Source organism: Aotus nancymaae, unplaced genomic scaffold (assembly GCF_030222135.1).
Source record: "Aotus nancymaae isolate 86718 unplaced genomic scaffold, 86718_ANA_hifiasm-v0.15.2.pri h1tg000006l, whole genome shotgun sequence".
Lineage (NCBI taxonomy): Eukaryota > Metazoa > Chordata > Mammalia > Primates > Aotidae > Aotus > Aotus nancymaae.
Window position 1 is genome coordinate 7,855,156 of NW_026988417.1, and position 16,895 is coordinate 7,872,050.

The 16,895-nt window shown below is 44.2% G+C and overlaps 1 protein-coding gene across 6 annotated transcripts in view; it reads right to left on the bottom strand.

Annotated features, from left to right (window-relative positions):
* Window positions 1-10,956: 10,956 nt before the first annotated feature.
* STK32B (serine/threonine kinase 32B) overlaps window positions 10,957-16,895 on the bottom strand; it is a 417,401-nt gene continuing 411,462 nt past the window's right edge. For all 6 annotated transcript variants that reach the window (XM_064363904.1, XM_012467008.2, XM_064363899.1 and 3 more), the window contains one exon: window positions 10,957-12,939. In XM_064363904.1, the coding sequence (XP_064219974.1) occupies window positions 12,801-12,939 (139 nt within the window). In that variant the 3' untranslated portion in view covers window positions 10,957-12,800. The remainder of the gene's footprint in view (window positions 12,940-16,895) is intronic.

The following is a 16,895-nucleotide window of genomic DNA, read 5'->3' on the forward strand; positions in this document are numbered from 1 at the left end:
ATGTTGCTGCAAAGAACATGATTTCATTCTTTTTTATGTCTGCATGGTATTCCATGGTGTATATGTACCACATTTTCTTTCTATCTTTCTTTTTTGTTTTGTTTTGTTTTTGTTTTTTAGAGACAGGTTTGCTTTGTTGCCTAGATTGGAGTCCAGTGAGTAAATAACAACTGCCATGCCCAGCTAATTTTTGTATTTTTAGTAGAGATAAGGTTTCTTCATATTGGCCAGGCTGGTCTTGAACTCCTGACCTCAAGTGATCCACTCACCTCAGGCTCTCAAAGTGCTGGGATTATAGGCATGAGCTATCGCACCCAGGCTGTATCACATTTTCTTTATCCAATCTACCTTTAATGGGCATCAGGTTGATTCCATGTCCTTGCTATTGTGAATAGCACAGCAGTGAATATGTAAGTGCATGTGTCTTTTTAGTACTTTTTGGTAAAAAGTTTTGTTTTCTTTTGGGTATATACCCAGTAATGGGATTGCTGGGTTGAATGTTAGCTCTGTTTTCAGGTTTGTTTTTTTGTTTTTTTTTTGTTTTTTTTTTTTTGAGAAATCTCCAGACTGATTCCCATAGTGGAAGTACTAACTTACTTTCTCACTAACAGTGAATAAGCATTCCCTTTCCCCTGTAGCCTCACCAGCATCTGTTGTTATCTGGCCTTTTAGTAATAGCCATTCTGACTGGTGTGAGATGGTATCTTGTTGTGGTTTTGATTTGCATTTATCTGATGATTAGTGATGCTGAGCATTTTCTCATATGTTTTCTGGCTGTATTTCTTCTTTTAAGAAGTGTCTGTTCATGTTTTTTGCCCATTTTTAATTGGAGCTATGTGTTTTTTGCTTGTTGATTTGTTTACTTTCCCTGTGAACTCTGAATATTAATGTTTTGTTGGATGTATAATTTATGAATATTTTTTCCCATTCTGTAGGTTGTCTGTTTTTTCTTTTGATAGTTTCTTTTACTATGCAGAAGCGCTTTAGTTTAATCAGGTGCTACTTGTCTATTTTTGTTTTTGTTGCAATTGCTTTTGGGGACTTAGCCAAAAATTATTTGCCAAGGCCAATATTGAGAAGTGTATTTTCTAGGTTGTCTTCCAGGATTTTTACAGTTTGAGGTTTTACATTTAAATCTTTAATACTTTTTGAGTTAATTTTTTATATAGTAAAAGGTATGGCATTTTAATCTTCTGCACATGGATAGTTATTCCAGCACCAATTATTGAATAGGGAGTCCTTTTGCTATTGCTTCTTTTTGTCAGCATTCTTGAAGATGAGATGGTTGTACATGTGCAACTTTATTTCTGAGTTTGCCATTCTGCTCCACTGGCTTATGTGTCTGTTTTTGTACCAGTACTATGCTGTTTTGGTTACTGTGGCTTTATAGTATAGTTTAAGGTCAAACAGTGTAATGCCACCAGCTTTGTTCTTTTTGCTTGGGATTGATTTTGCTCTTCAGGCTCTTTCTTGGTTTCATATAAATTTTAGAATAGTTTTTTCCTAATTCTGTGAAGAATGATGTTGGTAGTTTGAGAGAAATAGCACTGAATCTATGAATTGCTTTCAGCAGTATGGCCATTTTTATATTGATTCTTCCAATCCATGTGCGTGGAATGTTTTTCCATTTATTTGTGTGGTCTCTGATCTTTCAGAAGTGTTTCGTAGTTCTCCTTGAAGAGATCTTTTACCTCCTTTGTTAGCTATATTCCTAGGTATTTCATTTTCTTTGTGGGTATTGTGAGACCATTTTCTTAATTTGGAACTCAGGCTGGACATTGTTGGTATATAGAAATGCTGCAGGTTTTTTACATTGATTTTGTATCCTGAAACTTTATTAAATTCGCTTATCAATTCTAGGAGCTTTTTTGCAGAGTCTTCAGGATTTTCTAGGTATAGAATCATGTAATCAGCAAAGGGAGATAGCTTTTTTGTTTGAATGTCTTTTGTTTCTTTCTATTACCTGAATGGTCTAGCTAAGACTTCTAGTACTGAATAGTAGTCGAATAGGAGTAGTGAGAGTGGGTATCCTTTTCTCGTTCCACTTCTCAAGGGGAATGATTTGAGCCTTTGCCCCTTTGGTATGATGCTGGCTGTGGATTTGTCGTAGATGGCTTCTTATTATTTTGAGGTATGTTCCTTCAGTCCTCAGGATGTTGAGAGTTTGTATCATGAAGGGATGCTGGATTTTATTGAAAGCTTTTTCTGGTGTTTATTGAGATGATGGAAGTTCTGTGGGATTTCTTCTACTTATTCCTTCAGCTCTTTTATTGAATTTTCTATTTTGGCAATAATCAGAAAAATTTTTGCTGATGCATAATAGATATGTATCGTCTTTGGGTACAAATGATAATTTAATACATCCATATAATTTGTGTGGTCTCCGATTTCTCCATATACTTGGGATATCCATCACCTTTCAGAAATTCCTTCATATTCTTTCATTTGTTTTCAGAGTAGCTTGCTCTATTGTTTTATGGCTGCAATGTCTTCTCAAATCTTTTTGAGGAGATGAATTCAATCTTTTAAAGCTTTCTTCTCTTCTCCAAATCAACTATGTCATTTGTGGAGAGCTCCTCTGTGTGTATCCTGCCTGCTCCCTTTCTTTTGTGCTGTTGATTTTCCCCAATGCCTGGTTGATCCTGGCCTGTGCTTTTGACTGATCGATAATAGACCAAGCTGATGAACATAGGTGGCCCTGTGTGTTCTGCCATGCTGTGTGTCTACGTGTGGTCTCTCGGCTTCCCCAACAAGGGAAAGGTTGGCTGAGTTTTCCACCTGGGGATGGGGCCTCTCAGCAGCAGGCTTGATGTCAGTCTGTACAGGCCAGGACAGACAGATGGGCTGATGCTTCTCCTTGCACATGTAAGCTCCACCAATGCCTACAATGAGGAAGTTTGCCCTTCTTGGGAGTATCTTTCTGTTTCTTTAGAAAGCAGAATTCCAAGGTCAGTCTTAGAAAAAATGATGCTGCTGCTTGGGTGAGGGTAGAGGGAATGATGTCAGGGGGGCTGGTGCCAGGCAGTTCTGCAGACATTTTTCAAAAACTTTTTATTTTAAAATAACTTTAGTTTTATCAAAGAGCTACAGAGATTGCAACACCCTTCACTCACCTCCTCCTAATTCCAGCATCTTACATAACCATGGTACATTTGTCAAAACTAGGAAATTAGCATCGAGACGTTACTGTGAACTGAACTATAAACTTATTTGGATTTCACCAGTTTTTCCACTAATGTGCTTTCTCTGTGGCACGATCCCATGCAGGACACTTCATTGCATTTAACTGTCAGGTGACCTTCGTCTCTTTCTCATCGGTGTAATTTTTTGTTTTGCTTTCTTATCTCTCATGATTTTGATACTTTTGGTAAGTGATGGTCACTTATTTTGTAAAATATTCTTCAGTTGAAGTTTGTCGGATGTGTTTTCATTATTAGGCTGAAGCTGTGGATGTTTTGGAAGTGTACGACAGAACCTAAATGCCCTTCCCATTGTCTCTTTTCAGGGGATACATGATATCAACATGACTTTTTCTGGCAATGGTATCTTTGATCACTTGGCTAGGTGGTGTCTGCTGGGTTCCTCCACTGTAACATCACTTGCTTTCCTTTTCCATGCTCTATTTGTTAGAAGTGAGTCTCTGAGTCCAGCCCACAAGGTTCCAGGATGACTACCATGTTTTTCCCTGTACATCCCCCTGGCAACTCTTGATCGGTAGATAGATTGGTACCTCAACCAAGTTGGGTAATGGATGCATTTTTTGAGACTTTGGACGTGAAAGACACAGTAGATAGCTTCTCTCCAGGTGCCTAATTTTTGGAATTAGAGACCCATCGAGGGCACCTTTTCAATCCATCATGTACAGAAAGCTACTCTTTGTGAAAAGGGGTTAACAATATTGACCTTGCAGAAATCTGAGGATCAAATGAGAGATCCGGGTAGAGCTGTAGCTCAGGGCCCAGCATGTGGTTGGTTCTCAATAAATGTCAGTTTCCCTTTGCCCAACCTCTTCTTGGATCCTCCACCTCTGATGCATTGAAGCCTGGCAAGTTACAGTCACCATGGATCACAAACAACCATGAGCTAATTGTGTTCACAGAATGGAATTTTACGTGATGAAACAGTAAGAGAACACGAAGTTATCATTTCTGTGCCTTTTATCTCTCTTTGGTGAATCAAAGCTAGAAAGGTCTATGTGACGACCATTGCTAACAGAATTGTAGTAATTTGTCTCAAATACAATGAAGTCTCAGTTTCCCTCTGTTAAGAGCTATGTGTTTAGCCAATATGTCTTCTCCTTCCTTATAGAACTTCAGTGTTGGCCACATGCATCTCTCATTTCCACATCACACAGGGGAAGGGAAGCCCATCTCCTGGTTTAGAGAATGGATTATGATTGGTATAAACCAATCATAGCAATCCCAATCCCCATGCCTATGATAGGTTCAGGATGGGCATGTGACCGAATTTTGACCAACGAGTTATGAGGGAAAGTCTGGGGCACTCTGGGACAAACTTCTCTGCTTCAAGAGAGATCTACAGGAAGGCAAAACCCCTTCTATGTTCCCTGAATGCTCTTGTGTCTGTACAGTATGTGCATGACTGTGGCACCACCTAAAACCATGAGGACTGCCAGCTCAAAGACAATGCCAGCACATTAAGGACATCACTGCAGTGAGATGGACAAACCTGGGCCCTGATGATGTTGATCCACACCCTATTCTGTGCCATGGATTTTCCCTCCCTTGGACTCATTGTTTTTTCTTGTTTGTTTGTTTAGAAATCAGGCCTTGCTCTGCTGCAAAGCCTGGAGTGCAGTGGTGTGATCATAGCTCACTGCAGCCTCAATCTCCTATGCTCAAGTGATCTTCCGGCTTAGGCCTCCAGAGCAACTGAAACTACAGATGCATACCACTGTGCCCAGCTAATTTTTAAATTTTTTGTAGAGACGTGGTCTCAGTTTGTTGCTCAGGGTGGTCTTGAACTGGGCTCAAGAGGATCCTCTTGCCTAAGCTTCCCAAAGTGCTGTGATTAAAGGGATTGAGCCATTGTGCACAGCTGGACTCCTTATTAAGCGGGATAACACTTATTCTCCTGTAAGGCAGTTGGGTTTTCTATTGTTTATAGCAGAAAGCAAATAGACACAGTACACCTTTAGAAAAATCCTCTTGCAAACAAGCAATCTTTTCAGAAGACCTCAGCAGAGACTCTTACCAAAATCTCCTTTCAGCAAGGCTGATGTTTTTATCTGAGAGATAAAGTGTGGAAGTCAGGGGGTGAAGGGGAGGAAGGGGCGGCGTATGGTTGTTGGGCATAGGGGAAACCAGCTCCCTAAAAAGAGAAGTAGATGGCAGAAAAGAGCTCAACCCAAAGCTTCTAGAGCTTTTATTGCTCTTGCAAGAGAGATGAAGGAGAGGAGAGGATACGTCTCACAGAGTGTATGTTGCATGTCAGGCAATAGGAGCTCTAAATACATGATTTTATTTAATCTGCGTGCTGGTTGTCTAACATATTATTACTGGGGATCAGAAATCTCAAGTTACTGGTCCATGGTAACACAGCCAGGTCAGTCTGACTCATGATGGAGAGGATGTGAAGAAATAGGAACGCTTTTATACTGTTGGTGGGAGTGTCAATTAGTTCAACCATTGTGGAAGACAGTGTGGCGATTCCTCAAGGACCTAGAAATAGAAATTCCATTTGACCCAGTAATCCCATTACAGGGTATATACCCAGAGGATTATAAATCACTCTATTATAAAGGCACATGCACACATATGTTTATTGTGGCACCATTTACAACAGCAAAGACCTGGAACCAATCCAAATGCCCATCAAAGATAGACTGGATAAGGAATATTTGGCACATATACACCACTGAATACTATGCAACTATAAAAAAGGATGAGTTCATGTCCTTTGCAGGGACTTGGATGAAGCTGGAAACCATCATTCTCAGCAAACTGACACAAGAACAGAAAACCAAATACCGCATGCTCTCACTCATAAGTGGGTGTTGAACAATGAGAACACACGGACACAGGGAGGGGAACATCACACACTGGGGGCTGCCAGGGGCTTCTGGAGGCTAGAGGAGGGATAGAAGGGGGTGGAGGGATTGAGGAGGGATGGCATTAGGAGAAATACCTAATGTAGATGACAGGAGGATGGATGCAGCAAGCCACCATGACACATGTATACCTATGTAACAAACCTGCATGTTCTGCACATGCATCCCAGAACTTAAAGTATAATTTTTAAAAGTCCTGCTTCTTTCCTTTATCGCCCCATACAGCCTGCAAGTTCTCCAGAAATGTCTCAAATCCATCTATTTGAGAGCCACTGTGATGTAGTAGTAGGTCACTGTGATGTGCTCTACGTCACTGATCCATCTGCATCTTCAGGGTTACCCCCTTGAGCCACCTGGAATGCTCTATCATCCATCTGACTGGTATCCTCCCAGTTTCTACCCTTGTCCCTACCCCTACCCCATTGTCTATTGTCTACACAGTAGCCACTCCCCTCTCTAAACAGTTCAAGAGCATCTCATCACACAATTCCAAACTCTTCCCCGGGGTTCCCTAGGACTTCCATAAATCTGGTCCTGCTTGGTTCAGTGGCCTCATCTGTACCACTTTCCACTCCACTCACTAAGCTCCAGCCCCTTGGCCTCCTTACTGTTCTTGGAAGAACCGAGGGTAACTCTGAACACAGGGCCTTTTGCCTGTTGGTCTTCCTTGCCTGGAATGCATCCTCCATCATCTCTTTTCGAACTTGCTGGTCTTGACAAAGGAGGCTTCCATTGAGCATACCAAGGTAGCTCCCCTCTGGTTTGCCATATTAATGTGCGGGCAGGTGGGCCAGTGTCAAGACCTTAGTAACATCCAGAGCCCTCCGAGATGGAGGTAACTTTTCTCTGTGTCCTCACATGGTAGAAGGAGCTGGAAAGCTCTCTGGGACCTCTTAGGGTGCTAATTCTGTTTATGAGAGCTCCACCTTCATAGCTTGGAGGGTTCTGGGGTGAATTCTTCAGAGATATAGACATAAAATGTCATATAGAAGAGCATGGCCACCAATACATTCTTGCCATGACCACAAAGAGTGAGTGGGGAAATTCTATGGAAGAAGATGTCTAGAAGGCAAGTGAATAAATTCTGGCTTTATTTGATTTTGGTGTCTGTAAGAGAGTAGGACTCTCTGACAGCTTAATAATACGAAGAAAAAGGGAATCTCTGCACATTTTCCACTGCCAGGCATGTCTGCACCCTTACTCATTTCTCCCACAATGAAAGAGAAATTCCCCTTCTGATAGGTCTGAACCTAAGCCATCAATGGGGCCACTATTAGTAATGGATTGCGCTGCTGTGATTGGCACCCTTGAGTCTGCAGGTGCCAAGGTCAAATTTTGGGATGATCCCAGGGCCTAGCTAAGGCTTTGAGTCTGTGCTTGCTTTGACTTGACCTTCTAACAGGGCTATGTGTTGGGGCTTCAATATTGATATAGTCATTTTGATTTCTAGTTTGCTGTTTCCTCAGCTCTCTTGGGAACATGGTGTGGTGGTGGGGAACAGAAGAGAGCTTTGAGAAAGATGGAGAAAGCTGATTGGTCAGACAGGTTTCTCTTGGTCTTGGCCAAAACTCTGTTAGAGAACTTCCCAACCTCACTCTTAATTGTTAAGAACTGATTAAAAATATGATGTGTGTCTTAGTCTGTTCAGGCTTTAACAAAATATCATAAATGGAGTAGTTTATAAACAGCAGAAATTTCGTTCTCACAGTACTGGGGGCTGGGAAGTCCAGGATTATGGCTGATTTGGTCTGCTTTTTGGTACCTTTTCCCTGTGTCCTCACATGGTAGGAGGGTCCAGAGAACTCTGTAGGACCTCTTAGGGCACTAATTCTGTTTGTGAGGGCTCCACCCTCATAGCCCAATCACCTCCCAAAGACCCTGCTTCTCAACACCATCACCTTGGAGGTTGATATGTCAATCAATATATGAAATTCAGAAGAACACAAACATTCAGACTATAGCAATGTGTGAAATTAATTTCTAGCTAGAAAATGCTATTGAATTAAGCACAAAAGGTGGTTGAACAAATCTATTTTTATAATTAGGATGATGCAAGAATGGCAGCTATGATACCTGGGAAAGGCTCCTGTGTGACTCGCCACTCTCCCTGCTGGGTGGAAATAATTAGGAAACGTGTGTTGGGAGAGACGGGATAAACATGAAGTGCGGAGACACCAAGAGGGAAATCCATTGATCATGTTTGCCTGTGATCACCCTGGAAGGAACAGATATCTGCTCGTTGTGGCAGTCGATAATTAAACATGGAAGAGACTGTGCTGTGATTTCATGTTTGAGATTGGAAGAGGAAAGGGGACAGATAGCAAATGATGCCACAGGAAGGGCACAATGTGTGGGCTGAATCATCAAAGTGACAGGTGTTTGCTAAAAGTGGCTCAAGTTCAGGGCTGGGGTGGACGTGTCTGTGCAACTTCTATGTCCGCTGAGGACCTGCCTCGAGGCAGCTCTGTGCTGGGAGCCACCTGTGCACAGCCCACCCTATGGCTCCCACAGCCTGCATGAGGGAGAAGTGGGGCACAAAACCATCAACTGGGCAGTGTGACAAGTGCTGTGAAAACCAAACTGCATGAAACAGAGACTGTGCCGAGGACTTCCGGGAGGGCCTGGTTACATGGGAGAAGGATAGCAAGAAGAGGGTGACTGATACACTTCGGATTTGTGCCCCAGCTGAATCTCATTTTATTTATTTATTTATTTTTGAGATGGAATCTCCTCTGTCACCCAGGCTGGAGTGCAGTGGCGTGATCTCAGCTCACTGCCAAGTCAGTCTCCTGCATTCAAGCAATTCTCCTGCCTCAGCCTCCTGTGTAGCTGGGATTACAGGCATGCACCACCATTCCTGGCTAATTTTTTTTTTTTTTTGTATTTCTAGTACAGATTAAGGTTTCACCATGTTGGCTAGGCTGGTCTCGAACTCCTGACCTCACGTGATCCACCCACCTTGGCCTTCCAAATTGCTGGGATTATAGGTGTGAGCCACCACACCCGGCCCCAAATCTTATTTTAAATTGTAATTCCCAGTGTTGGAGGAGGGGCCTGGCAGGCGGTGATTGGATCATGGGGGTGGATTTCCCTCTTGCTGTTCTCCTGATAGTGAGTTCTCTCACAAGATCTGGTTGTTTAAAAGTGTGTAGCATCTCCCCCTTTACTCCTTCTTCCTTTTTCTCCAGCCATGTAAGACATGCCTACTTTCCCTTTGTCTTCTGCCATAATTGTAAGTTTTCTGAAGCCTTCCCAGCCAGGCTTCCTGTACAGCCTATGGAACTGAGAGTCAATTAAATCTTTTTCCTTTATAAATTGCCCAGTCTTAGATAGTTCCTTATAGCAATGTGAGAACAGACTAATACAGAGACTTTCAATAATTCTGTCCTGGGAAGTGTTATTGGTTAAGGCTCCAGTTTGGAAAAAGCTCAAGAGTGAACGGGTGAGGGCAAATGGACCATACATTCCACTGCAGAGTTTTCCCCCTGGGAACTTACAGGGCTGGAATGCCAAGCTCTGAGACCCACTGGCTTTTGCAAGTGAGGGAAGCAAATGCGCATTTGCCATCTACCCACTTAGTGTCCCGGATGTGTCTTCTAGATCAGGGATCTGCAACTGTTTCTCTAAGGGGCCAGGTGGTAAATATTTTCAGCATTGTGGGCGACAGGGTCTCTGTTGCAGCTGCTCAGCACTGCAGTTGTAGCAAGAGAACAACCATAGACTATATAGAAACCAACAGGCATGGCTGGTCGGCCCACGAGCAGAAGTTCTAGATCCTTGCTACTCACAGCGTGGACCCTGGCTCGGGATTGTCAGCATGTCCTGGTGCACCACTGGTCTACAGCTGGCGCTGGTGCACATGAATTTCCAATCATTGGGTAAATCCTAACACAAATTCTTGCATGGGAATGGATTTCTTTAATCATATTGCTTTCCAGCCAGTGCTTTATGGGGAGTGGGGGTTCAGATGAGGGAAGGACAAAACTCATTTGGGACTTGGAGATCATGAGCAGAGGGCTCTGAAGGGGGTGAATGGGGACTGGGCACGCCACTAGAGGGTAGCCCCTGAAAAAACACTGGGACCTGGAGAGGAAAAAGCTCTGGGAAGTGACAGTGGAGCCAGGTGGAAGACAGGAGGGTGCCAAAAGCAAGCCGTACCTAAGCAGAGAGTTTGTTGATTGCTCCTTATGAGCCAGGCACTGTCAGGACAGGAGGGTGGGATGAAGAGATGGACTTGAATCTGACCCAGCCTCTTTGAGGGGCCCGAAGGCAAGGAGGGTGAAGCATGGGGGACAGTAACTCAAAGGTGCGGTTAGCAGCAAGCAGAGCCGTGAGTCACAGCAAGTGTGGGAGAGTTCATGGAGGGGGTGGCGTCTGGCTTGGGTTGGTGGTGCCATGAGCCCCAGAAGACATCATGGGAGAAGTGGAATCAGCCTTTAAGAAATGGGAATTTTAACATATGCAGATTAGAGCTGAGAGGACAGGAAGAATGAAGGCAGGGAAGTCTGTATGGAAAGGGAAATACTGATTCATTTGCACCTGTGTGTGTGCTGTATAAAGGTTTGAGAGGAAATTTTAAAGAGTGTTGTTTTTCTCTGGGTGAAGAATTTTCTATACTTTTTCCCTAGTGAACAGATGGTACCTTAGAAAATACAAAATAATAACAATAATCATGTAGATTGTGATGAAGTTAAGTAGAGCCTTGAATTGTCAAGCTAAGTTTGATTTCATGTGTGAGCAAGGTGATTTCATCACTGGCTTGGTGTCCACACCACCAACAATGCCCGTGTCTGTGTTTCTAATTAAACCTGAGTCTCTTCACTCTAAGAGGAACATGGCCCATCCCACCCAACCCTGAATCAAGAACAAAGTTGTGAGAAGGAATGTCCAAGAAATAGTTTATTCCAAACAAGAATCGCCAACTTGAACAGAACCAGGAAATCCAGTGTTCCTAGGGCTATTTACAGCTCCTGTCCCTAATTCATGAACTCAGCCCAATTAAAAAAAAACAAAATCTTAAGAGCCTCCAGCATCACAGTGAGGAGAGGAGCAGGCCTGTTATTTCCTGGGGGAGGTGGGGAGCAGGACGGTGGTGATGGGGAAATGAAGTAAAAAAGGTGTGGGAAAAGAGTCGACTTATGCGGACCACACGATCCGGAAATAGCCTAAGTTCAAAGGAAGAAAACAATGACTATTTCTTTTCTTAAAAAAATAAAAATATAAAACCTCACCATACATTAAAATGTCTTTTAAGAAATCTAAGAGATGACGTGGACAGCCCCAAGGATTGAGTAATCAAGTAAAAAGTGAAGAAATGGAAGCTGGATGACAAAATAAAAACACAGAATTTCAGCAGGATATAACAAACATCAGAGGAAGAACATTTGGAAGAATCTTCAACAGGAGGGTTGTTTGCACAGAAAACTGACCTGCCAAGTGAGCGAAGGAAGAAAGTGTCTAAATAATGAAGATTATGCTGACACAAAAGGCCATTCAATGAGTCATCCAATGCTTGGGGTTGCATACAGGATCTTATTTAGCCCTCCCTGCTTAAAAATGAGGCATCTGCCATTCAGAGCGACTGCACGCTTTGCCAGAAATCTCCCAGTTAGCAGCCAGCAGGGACCTGACTCCAAAGTCTGAGCTTTCCCTGCTCATCCCCAACTTCTTCCAATTCAAATGCAAGCTTCTCCCTGTCCAGATCAGAAAGTAGTCTGCTCTTTGTGTGAACCTACTTTCCTCCTGAAATAAGCTTCTAAGCACCCATGCTTCCTAATGTATAAATAGGGAGCCGCCCCACCAGTATCAGTTGGGTACTCTCTGTAAGAAGATGCTGACAAGCGGATTTTACACCCTTCTCAGGAGAGAAAACCGCGCAAGCTGATAGAGCTGGGGAGTTCTGCTGCAGGTCTGGGCTTCCGGGCAGGTTGGATGGGGTGCTGGTTACACTCTGTAGGAGAAACCAATGCTCTGCGACCCGACTCTCATCTAAATGGACACCTGTGTGCCTTCCCAGCACTGGGGATATGGTGGTGGTGAGGACTGCTGAGATTAAAAGGTAGGGACAGTCTTCTGTGAATGAGGGGCGGAGGGCGGCTGCAGCGCTGAGACCTTGGGGACAAGGCCGGTCCGCACGCTGCACCATCTTACAAGGTCAGAAGGACTGTGGCCTGCCAGAGAATGCACACGAAGACACTTCAGGTTTTGCTCCAGGGTTTGGGAGCATTGTTTCCTTAGAAGGGGCAAACATATCAGACATGTATTTTGCTGTCAGGGCTGTGGTTTTCAAAAAGTGCCCTCTAACAAGCTAGGATGTGCCAAATTGCAAAGTCATGACTGTTTAATTGCTTTGGGGAAGGAAGGTTCATTTCAAATATTAAGGTTATATTTATATGTAAAAATGATTTTATAAATATCAAAGATTTTTCATGTTTCCTACCTAATTGGGCTCTCCCCATACTCTTGTAATTTGAAGTGGTGCAGAAGTGTGTAACCCCTTTGGCAGATGCAGAAAACTGAGGCACAGAGAGGGCGTGACGGTGTCTGAGGTCACACAGTGAATCAGTCCGGGAGATGAGACCAGAACCCAGGCTTCCCAGCTCCAAGTCCAGGGCTCTTTCTGCATCTGATGTTTTCAGGGTTGAGACAGGGACCATCAGGACAAAAGAGGGGCTCTGGGTGGGCAGGGCAGAGACGGGTGCAGTCCCGTCAGGCAGCAGCAGGTGTGGGCTTAGCTGCTGCAGCCGCGGGTGCAGGTGTGGGTGAGGAGGTTGTTGTTGCATCCGTCCTGGAGCTTGCTTTGGGCCTGGCCTCCAGCTTGGCCGTCGGTGTCCAACAGCTGGCTGCCCTGTCCCTGCTGCCTCCTGAGCCTGCAAACAAGCACAGATCTAAGTTAGTGATGTTGCATGGGGTTGTGGAGGCATGTCCAGGGAGACACACTGAGCAGGCGGGGCAACCGTGGAGGCTTTGGCCCAGACCTTCCTCTGCCTGGGAAGATTGACCATGAAGGCATCCAGGGTGCTGTGCTCTGGAGCCAGATGGGCCCGGGATCAAAGCACAGCTCACGCACACTTGGGTGGGTTACTTAACGCATAGAGCTTCAGTTTCTCTGTCTATAGAATGGAGATAACAATTCCGATCTCGTGGCTGCTTTTGATGTTCACTTGAGATCACATATTTATATTTTTCTATATACCCTGTATTTATATTGCCCAAGCTCACAGGCAGTAAAGGTGGTGAGTCTCAGCTGTCATTCATTCAGTATATGTGTATTAAATGCCCACTAGTGTACCAGCCACCATGCCTAGGAGCAGGAGATGCTCTGGCAAGCCAAACAGTTACATTCTTTGTCCTCAAGGAGCTCACTGTCGAGAGACAGGCACAAATCAAATAATCCCACAAATAAATATCCTAACAGTTAAACACAGACTTACAAAATATCCTATTGCAAACTATGTTGAGGGAGTAGGATTCTGCACATCACATTTCCTAGCAGTTGGCCACTTGGTCACCTTTCACATATTGGAGATGTCAATATCCCTCTGTTTCGATCTTCAAGTTCAAGTCCATTCACTATGTCACAGCTGTCACTGTGTGTGGATGGTGGCAGCCAGAATGGAATGGAGACATTTAAGAAAGCAGTGAGAAGTTTTAGGGCAGTGAAGAACTCAACTCGTATCCTGGCTCTCAACACCTTCTATGTGCGTTGTGTCAGTCAAGTTGCTTTATCTTCTTCTTAGCCTCAGCTTCCTTATGGAAAACTAGGGATCATACCGTTAACGTTGCAGGAGGCTAAGGGGATCGTAGAGAAGAAATGTAAAATATCTAGTATAAGGCTGGGAATAATAATGACTATTAGTTCTACCTTGTTCTGAAAAAGAGGTTTTAGCCTGGATTTTAAAACTAGTATGTTTCTTTCCAACAGAGTGCAGAGCAGGTTGTCATCACCTACTGTCTTGATTTAAATGAAGGAGCTGTTTCACCCACCAAGCCTCTGTGTATGCTTGTTATATGCAGGGTCCTGAGGGTTATCCCAAGGTGTCTACAACTTAGCGCTTAGACAGGTCACAGTTGTGTGTGTGAGTGTGAGTGTGCACAGTGGGAATGCCTAGTGTTTGCAACAATGCTGGTATTTAAGTAAGTTCTTCAGATAACACCAAAATACCAGCAGCAACACTGTTTCATAAGACAGTGAACTGTGGTTCCGTCCCCCAGCCCTTCATGCAAAGGCCCAGGACTAAGGCGGGCGAGTCCTCTGCCCCCATAGCTTGCAGCTTTCCAGGTAGGGCAGCTGGGCAAGGTGGTATTGTTTAAAATACGTCATCCTAGTGGAGTGGGCAGGAACCAGAGGACAGAGCTGGCATCTAGAGAACAAAGCAGGAGCTTTCATCATGAGGAAAGGATGTGGTTAGGCTTCTTAGGAATGGCTGGGAATTGCCTGGGAATCTTCCTCCCCTCCTCCCTTCTCTTTCCATTCCAAGTGAATTTCTCAAGCACCCCTGGAAAGTAAATCACATCAAAATTAGGGAACACTCAAATGACTCAGAAAACTATGGGAGTGAAAGGGAAATAAATGTACTTTTAAAGTAAGGTGTCACGGTTAGGTTCACAATCGTACTGCCACAAACTTCTCTGAGTATAACGCAACACAGAAACAAATGCCGTTAAGATTTTCTGTTAAATGCCAAAACACTGGTGTTTTGAATTTAAAATAGCACAGTAGACACAAATACGGATATGCTGAGAACCAGAACGGCTACCTCTAGACTGCTGTACCTCTAATTATAACATAAAATAAAGGTTCAAAAGCTTCAAAATAGTTGAGCATAGTGAAGAGGGGGCCCCGATGAGGGAGAGATGGAGTCTGAGGTCCTGGGTTGATCAAGAGAGGCTTCCTGTAGGAGGTGGCACTGAGCTTGGCTTTCAGGGTTGGATGAACTCCCACAATTGATGTTGAATGTGCGTAGCTGGGAGAGGAAGGTCTTACATGAAAGGACATCAGTGGGCGAAGGCACAGAAAATAGAAAAAAAAAACAACGCTGCAGTAATGGCTAGAGTCCTCTGGAGTGACGGTCTCACCACTGTGGCTTATCCTTTTGGCCAGAGCTAGTTTAAGGAGTAGAATTAGCTGTTTTCTTTCTTTTTTTTTTTTTTGAGACAGAGTCTGGCTCTGTCACCAGGCGCCAGGCTGGAGTGCAGTGGCGCAGTCTCGGCTCACTGCAACCTCCGCCTCCCACGTTCAGGCAATTCTCCTGCCTCAGCCTCCCAAGTAGCTGGACTACAGGCGTGCACCATCACACCCAGCTAATTTTTTTATTTTTAGTAGAGACGGGGTTTCACTGTGTTGGCCAGGATGGTCTCGATCTCTTTATCTCGTGATCCGCCCGTCTCGGCCTCCCAAAGTGCTGGGATTACAGGCGTGAGAGAATTAGCTGTTTTCATTCTCCCATCCTCTAGCAGAGGCCCATAGGTGTGTGAAAGTTGATCATACGAATGTGTCGTTCTTGTCAAAGCCAACTAAAATAGAGTAGAAAGGCAGTGGGGAAAAGCACTCAGGGCACAAAACATTGCTCCAAAAATGCAATTCTCTGCAAGCCTGGCAGCTGAAACTCTTGGTGTAATCTGAAACAAGTTTCATCTCATGGCTACTGAAATGATCTGCTGAGGCTCTAAGATTAGTTTTGCTCACTGCTGCTGCTTCCTCAGAATCTGCCAGCTCCTCAGAACCAGACTACTGCTTTCTATTTTTGTGAGAGAGAGAGTTTTGCTCTTGTTGTCCAGGCTGGAGTGCAATGGCATGACCTCGGCTCACCGCAACCTCTGCCTCCTGGGTTCAAGCAATTCTCCTGCCTCAGCCTCCTGAGTAGCTGGGATTGCAGGTGTCCGACACCACACCCAGCTAATTTTTTTGGATTTTTAGTAGAGACGGGGTTTCACCACTTTGGCCAGGCTGGTCTCAAACTCCTGACCTCAGGTGATCCACCTGCCTTGGCCTCCCGAAGTGCTGGGATTACAGGTGTGAGCCACCGCGCCTAGCCAACATTTCTCCTTTATATAAAACCTCTGGCTTTCTCGTTGTTCTTCACATATACTGAAGACCACTTGGTCTTACCATATGCCCCAAATTGCAATTCTTTTCTCTCAAATAAAACATTTTAATTGTAGACAGTCATCTCTGTATTTTGTTTGACTCTGACATACTTGGCATCAGAAGTGAGACCCAAAGCTGACTCACCTGGAGGACAATCACCAGCCCTGGAAAGTATGGAGTGAAGTATCCACACTGGGGCCCGCTGAGCCCCTATCTGGCCCCCTTGGCTCACCTCTGTTCTTCTTGGTGAGACTCTTGGATTGAACTCATTCTTTTAGTTGACTTCTGTTTTATAGGGGATTTAGTTAGAGAGGGATCTTTCCCCTTCCTGACTGCTCTCATTGGGAGAGCTCCTATTTAGGAAGACTCTTCTCCTGGAAGACCTTGGCTGTGCGGTCTGTGAGGTGAAGGAGGGCTCTTCTCCTCCTTGTAGACCCTCCTGTTGGGTATGTGGGTGAAGGAATTTTGTTTCCCTTTGGGTTGGGGCCTTGGTGGTGGAATATCTCCTCTTACCCTCAGTTGAAGAAGGTGGCTTATCATCCTTCTTGGTAAATTATACTTTATTTTCTGTCTGTGCTTGCATTTATTTAGACTTTTGGCATTCAGCACTTGTGTTTAATTGGCTTTTGTATATCTGACATTAGACCAGAACATTCACAAAAATGGGCTCTCAAAGTTCAAAGGCATGCCAACATATTTTCTGGGACTCCAGCTGGTAACAGGTTCAAACACTGT